We start from the raw sequence: 7,390 nt of genomic DNA, 5'->3' as shown, positions 1-7,390 counted from the left end.
CTATTTATTCGAAAAATATAAAAGACTATATGAAAAATAAAGAAAAAGTATATAAACTTCGGTTTTCTTTCTCATTTCTCATTTATTTTTCTTGTGTTTTATTTTTTATATTTTTTTCTTGGTGCCTGGCTTTCTTTGAACCCGTCGTCTTCGGCTGGTTTTCTTCAGTATCCTGTACGCGTATCCTGCGGGCTTTGTTTGTGCGCGTATTTGTTTAAGCTACACATGTCTATGTCTGTGTAATTCTATACGAGTGTGTGTGTGTGGTGTTTGCTTACATGTGTAAATTACTTTTCAATCTTGTGATTACTTTTTTCCACATTTAATTATTTTAATTACGGCCCAGTGAACACACACAGTGACTTTCCATTCGCATTCGCAACCGAAGCCCTTTCCTTAAAAACTAGTTCAAAGAACCTCTCTGTTCGTCTTTGGCGGCAATATCCGCTTTTCTTCTCTCCAGTCTTGACTGAAAATCTCGGAAATTAAAGGAGCTAAAATCGCAAAAAACTCAAAACAATCACATGGAACTAAAAAACTAATAGGAACATAAAGAAAAAATCACAGGAAAGCCAAAATAAATCATTGTTGTGGGAAAATTAACCCATTGTCTTTTAATTAATAATTTATTCGTTTTTGGGTAAAGTGGTTCAAGGACTTTTATTGATTTTTTTAAATAAATTTTTATTGTAAATATTGAACTATTTTTTACATAAATAACTCAACTAATTCTCTCTCTTAATCTATTTTTTAAGATATTATTTGAAACTACTATCGCTGAACCCGGAAAAGTCCAAAAGTTGGAAAACTTTCAAGCACTCAGTGGATGATTCCTAATGGCCGTGATTATGCGGATCGGGCAGCTGCTTCGCGGCTCCTGAATCATCCGATATATGTTTAAAAATATATAGAAAATGCGTCAGGGCCCTGATAAGGCCACCTGGAAAGTGGCCAGGCGCCACCTGTCGCACAACTTGCACTTGGAACGGCACCTACGTCTGACATCTGGCTTTCGTTATATTCTCCGATCGTGCTCTGAAGTGGAGCGGACAGGTGCCACTTTTGATAATTTTATGACTTTCCTGAACAAAGTCACTGGCTGTTACGGAATATCTTTATTTTTTTAATCATTTATAAATAATTTTTTTTCTTTTAAAATTATAATTTAATTGTTAAAGGACAGCGGACACTCGAAACCCTACTTTTCAACCTAAACTCTTTTTTAAAATGATTTTATGTTATTTATAATAATTTTTATAATCTTATATAAAATAAGATATTATCTCCTTAAAATCATAGGAATAAAAAGCTACATTTTTGCACTTTTATGTCCTTGTTGAAGGACAAAGGACAGCGGACACCACCAAGTCTGTTTTTTCTCCATAATTCTATATCTTTACTTTCCCCAAAAACATAATCTCTAGTCCTCCCTCTAGTTTATATTTATTTTATAAAATTATTTTAATTTTAATTCTTAAACTAAGCTTAATTTTTAAAGCAATTATTGACGGACAGCGGACAGCGGACAAGGGCCTGATTCTCTGTCTTTCTTTCTCCCAAATCTAAATCTACTTCCCATCCTTTTTTTTAGTCCAATTCATTATCTGAAAGTCCCAGCAACTAAGCCAATATTTAAAGGAGCAGAAATGCGATCGTTGACGGACAACGGCCAGCGGACAACGGACAGCGGACAGCGGACAAGTGCAAGTCCCTGCACTTGAGATAGACCGGATTCTGCCTCGGCCAACGTCGCAGTCTTCTCCGAAAAATCTCACCCTATTTTTTGTGTCCTACCATTTTTTATTTTATTTTTATTTTTTTTGTTTGTGTTGTTGGCTTTTTTTTTGTGGGGGAATGAGCCCACAAATGACGGAATGCCGCCCTTTTTTTTTCAGACAAATTGTTGACCCGAAGCTCTGCCCTCGTCCTCGACCGCTGCCGGCGTCGCAGTCGGCCGCGGGGGTGGCAGCGACTGCGCCGACTCGTCAAACTGTTATACCCCCGCTCGTAACGAAAGTCGAACTGTTCTACGTTTGATTTTTCGGTGAAAGCCGAAGTCGGTGGACTCCGAAAAATGACGACTGTGTCGGCTGCAATTCTGCCGCTGCCGCTGCCACTGCCACTGCCTCGCTGCCTCTGCCGCTGCCTCTGCCTCGGCCGCTGTCGCTGCGTTCGAGAAAAGTTCGACAACTTTGGAAAACTGTCAGTTCGCAGCGAACTTAGAACAGGTAGAGACGCTAACGTTCCGCCTGGAAAACGGGAAAACGTAATAAACGGCATAACGGAACAGGCTGAAAAAGGAACACTCCCCCCCACCCCCCATCCGCCTTAAGACACGAAGCTACCGATTCGGGAGAAAAGCCGAAGCTTGTATATACCGTTATAAATGGTGTATTAGTGTGTGTGTGATTTTGTTTGTGTGTGTTAGTGTGGCTTTGGAGACCAAGGACTGGGCACCGATTTGGCCAACGCAGCTGCCGCTGTTGCTGCCGCTGTTGCTGCCACTGCCTCTGCCACTGCCTCTGCCACTGCCTCTGCCTCTGCTTCTGCCTCTGCTTCTGCCTCTGCCACTGCCTCAGCCACTGCCTCTGCCGCCGATGTAAAATTTTATTACCCCAAACGCATCGAGCAGTCGGGTTTTGGACGTCCGGACTTCACCGCCGCCTCGCTGCGACGCCAGAAAACTTTTCAACCGACTTTTTCAGTATTTTCTACTGATTCTTCTCAATCCCAGAGAAACCCAGCAGAAGACAGCGCCCAATAACCGATTCTATTTTTTTTTTCTTCAAAAACTAAAAAAAAACAAACACAAAAAAAGTGAGACACAAACAAGAAAAGTTTTCGCGCAAAAACAAGAACTAGAAACTAGAAACTTTCTAAGGTCGCGATTGTTGTGCCGGCTCTAAATACAAGAGAGTGCAACATGCAACATGCTATGTGCAACATCATTAAAAACGACAAAAAACCAACAATAATATTTTAAAAAAACAACAAAGAAAAGTGCGTGCGTTTCAAAATATCAAGTATACGCCACATAGGCCAACCAAAAAAATAAAAAAAACTAGAAACTGCAACTAGCTGCGTGCAACCTGCAACTTGCAACACTATTTTGAAGACATCGCCGCTGTCGTCGTCGCGTCATTGAAATTTGATCAGAATACACAATAAAAAAAAAAACGTGAGTGATTCATTTTTTTTTTTTGTTTGGTTTCTGTTTAGATTGTTATTGTTTTGTTTTTTTGTCGTGCTGTTTTGTATTGGTGATCTCCGCAAAACGGTAAACATATATATGTACATGTTTAAGGAGTGTGTTTGTGTGGAGTGTGTGTGTGTGTGTGTCAGCAACCTGCAACCAGCAACTTGCAATCTGCAACCTGCAACCTGCAACATCAAAACCTGAAATCCGAAAAATATATAAAGGCTTCTCTGCCAGAAAAAGTGCCAAGTGTTGAGAGAAAAATATAAAAAATTAAAAAATAAAAAATATTAAAACGCTAAAACCTTAAAAACAAAATCGAAACTAAAGAAATACAGAAAACAGAAATACAGAAATTCAGCAAATAGGTAAAGTTCACATATAAGTTTTAGACTCTTCTTTATAATCTCTACCTAGTTCTCTCTTTTGATTAAAAATTAAATAAAAAATAGAAATAAAACATACAGACCCCTAAATTTCAGTCTATATAGATATATATATATATATATGTTTGTATATATCCACTGCTGATCCTCCACCCAGACCCGACCCTTGCAAAAACCAAACAAACAAACAAAACAACAAAAAAAATAAACAACTTGCAACAAGAGCTACTAAAAAAAAAAACCAAAAAAAAAGTATATGAAAAAAAATAAGAAAAATATATATTTGTTGCGAAGAAAAAAAAAGTAAACAAGTAGAGGAACTAAAAACTATCAATGTATACAAGTATAAGAAATTCAATGCAACAAGAACTAATCACATTGAGAATTTGATATGTTTTCGATAAAATATCGAGAGTCGATATCCATTATATACATCAGACATCAGAGCTAGATCAGAGGTTGTTATACTTGAGGATAGTTGGAGGGATATAGTTTAGAAGTCTATTTCACGCAGAAAAGTATGCTAAGCAGCCTTTGCATTTTTCCTTGCCTACTTTTAGGCTTCGTATTTTGTGATTTCAAAACTCCCAATTGTTAGAATCGTTCTTAGAGTCTCACGCAAACAAAACTCCATAAAAAAAGTTATCTTTATTGAAGTAATAAACCATTTTTATGCCTCTTTGGTGAGAAAATTGGTAGTTTCTTTTTTTTATAGACCCACCATGGTTGTATAAGTTTCGATTTTGTTTAGTCTGGCTTGTGGAAGAGTTCCCTGAAAAGAGACCTTTATAGTTTGGATTTCGGGATATGTAGGCTTTTGTTTTTTTTTTCAGTTTTCAGTTTAGTAGAATTTGTGTCGTTTAGACGTCTGGATGATTTTTTAGTTTCAACAACTTTCTTCATTGAACAGCACGCTGGCTTAGAATCGAGGAACTAAGAGTCCAATTAGAGAGTAAAGCCATGGCGCTATCGAAGCGGCCCCTCACCAAGGACACCCCCCTGGTGGAGAGCAATATGAATACCAATAATTCCGGTAATAATGCCCATAACGGCGGCAGTACTGCCACCACCGATCACGAGACATCCATCAAGCGACGCAAGCGCCACAGTCGCGACGAAGAATCAAACAATAACAATAATAATAATAATAATAATATGAATAATAATAATACAAACAGTAATAATAATAATCTGCCGCAAAAGAAGAGGAAACAGGGTCATATAACCGATAGTCCTGATAGCCCCATGTCGGGGGGTCTGCTGCCGAATCCCAATGCCCAGGCGGATCAGGACGATGAGACTCTGATCCGGGAGACACAGGCGGCATTGAAGAGCCTCTCGGGCAGCTGGCCGGACTCGGGTCGCGGAAATCTGTACAGATTGCAGGAACAGGACGAAAACCCGCCACCCTTTCAGAACCTCTTCGAGGAGAAGCAGAAGTACGAGCTCAGCTCGGCCAGCACCAGTCCCAACTTCTCTCAACGTTTCCACCGTCAGAAGGAGAACGATCAGGCCCGTCTCAACGCCACCGTCAGTCTGGAGCGGAATCGCAAGACCGGTGGTATCCTCTCAGCGGGAGTTCCGGCCTCCAGCCTCAGTCTCAGTCCCGTGGAGCAGGACATCGAAGACTCCTCCATATCCAGCGGTGGCTACGCCCAGGCGGCCTCCGCTTTTAAGCCACCCATTGATATTATCAAGAGGAACTATTACTACTCGGCTGCGGCGGAATCTGCCGCCGGATTGGCTTACTACGGCTATGCAGCAGCTGCAGCAGCAAGTCAGCAACAACAACAGCATCAGCAGCAGCAGCAGCAGCAGCAACATCACCAGCAGCAGCAACAACAAATGCAACACCAGCTGGCTAGTTTAGAGGCCACGCCCCGCAATACCGCCTTCGATATTGCCAGTCAGCTGGGCGAGAAGCCACGTACACCCGGGAGAGAACCACTCGCCGATGGGAAACAGTATACCATATTGCAACCGGCAGGTGTGGGCAGTCGGGCGGCATCCGTTATGCAGGACATTGCCTCCAGGGAGGGTGGTGTTGTGGGCGTGCCCCTGGTGGCCACGCCCCCAACAACGGCGGCCAACAGTCCGGCGGCGGGGCCACCCACAACTCCGGTACCGGCACCGGCGCCCAGTTATTCGCCCGGCAGCCAAAATCGCGGTAAGTGTCACCACAAAAAAACTCAAAAAAACAAAAAATTTTAGAAACAAAAGAGAGAGTGATTTTTCCCCAAGACTGTGAGATGGTGTGTTAAAAAATATACAAAAAAAATAAAAACATTAAAAGAGGCTGTGATTTACTGCGATTTGCTGTAAAAATAAATAAAAATAAAAAGAAAACACTACTTTGTTCACTCATTTGTCAACTGTACTTGAAAAACAGTATTGCAAACACACATACTACACACGCAGTGTTGTAAACTAGTTTTTATTACAAACAGTGCTGTAAAGCACGAATCACAGTAAGTCAGTTGCAGCTACAAAACAAAAGAACAAAGAAGAAACTGAAAACAAAGTGTTGTGTAACGTTGTGTGGTTCGGTTATCGGTTATTGGTTTCCAATTGCCGTTTCCGGTTCGGGTACGATCGGCTGATGTGCGAGACTTCTTGTTGCATTGAGTTTACCACTTCAATTGGCAAAATCAGAACAGAACAAAGCCCCCAAAACCCTCTGCCCCTGACCCTCTTTCTATTTTCTATAACCCCATAGCCCCCTCCCCTAAGACAGAGACAGAGTGCAATTGTATGAATGAGACAGAAAACAACGATCAGAATGAGAGTGAGTAAGAGAGAGAGACGACTTGCATTTTAAGTTTAAAAATCTCGCATATCCTTTTTAAATAAAATCCTTTTCAGCAGCCAAAAAGACATTAAGCGATTTTGTCGTTTATGGAAAATGGAAACAGGAATGGGGCAAGGGCAAGAGCAAAAACAACAACTAATGGCTTGTAAACCCTTTATGTGCCACACAACCGCCCAGACATAGACATCTTATGGTTGAGTGGCAGTGTGGCAGAGTGGCAGAGAGAGAGAGAGACTCTTCTGCCTTTTACTAATTTCCCTGCCACAACGGATGGTTGGGGTTGGGGGCATGTGGCATGATTAGATATAAAGCATTATGAGCACGTTTTCCTTCAAAAACCACTTTTGCATATTTATTTTGTCATTATGTTTTGGCATTAATATGCTGTGTGGTGTGTCTTGAGAGTGTATGTGTGTGGCTTTTGGTATTCATATAATTTGAATGACTTTTTAAATAGTTGACACACACACACACACACACAAACACATACATAACAGACTGCCACAGGATCTGCCTAAAAAGTCAAGTGTGTGTGTGTGTGTGTGGCATAATAAGTCATTAGCGTGCCTCGTCCTTGTTATTGTTATTATTTTAGCTAATGTGGCTTATTAGGCTTAGTCCTTAGACCTTAACCCTTGTGTGTCTAGTTCTCTCCACTCTTTATATATTATTTTCCCTCTTATCCTTTTTTTTTTTTGCATTATTTTAATTAAATTCTAATTAGAGACATACTCATGGCTGCAGTTTGACATTTTCCACACGGGGCGAAATATTTCGAAAAATATTTCATTAACCAACTTCCTCTCTCCCCCCCAAACACACATATATGTGTGTGTGTTATGGAGGGGTGGAGGACTTCTATCTCTCGAGGAGTTGAGCTTAGAAAACGGGCAAGTTTTCTAAGAGCAGGGTTTGATTTTTGAAGCCGTCTGACAGAGAACCCCCTTCTGGCCCTTCTGGCCCTCTGGCTGACATGTGCGTACATGTCGGTTCGTTTCG

General features: G+C 41.0%; 1 protein-coding gene across 7 annotated transcripts in view; it reads left to right on the top strand.

Annotated features, from left to right (window-relative positions):
• The first annotated feature begins 2,204 nt into the window (after positions 1–2,204).
• LOC6503465 (neurogenic protein mastermind) overlaps positions 2,205–7,390 on the top strand; it is a 17,860-nt gene continuing 12,674 nt past the window's right edge. For 4 of the 7 annotated variants that reach the window (XM_032452896.2, XM_032452898.2, XM_044716773.1 and 1 more), the window contains exon 1: positions 2,205–5,749. In XM_032452896.2, the coding sequence (XP_032308787.1) occupies positions 4,543–5,749 (1,207 nt within the window). In that variant the 5' untranslated portion in view covers positions 2,205–4,542. The remainder of the gene's footprint in view (positions 5,750–7,390) is intronic. The other 3 variants (XM_044716770.1, XM_044716772.1, XM_044716771.1) reach the window with 3 other exon arrangements.

This window comes from Drosophila ananassae, chromosome XL (genome assembly GCF_017639315.1).
Source record: "Drosophila ananassae strain 14024-0371.13 chromosome XL, ASM1763931v2, whole genome shotgun sequence".
Lineage (NCBI taxonomy): Eukaryota > Metazoa > Arthropoda > Insecta > Diptera > Drosophilidae > Drosophila > Drosophila ananassae.
This window is presented reverse-complemented; position numbering and strand designations above follow the sequence as displayed.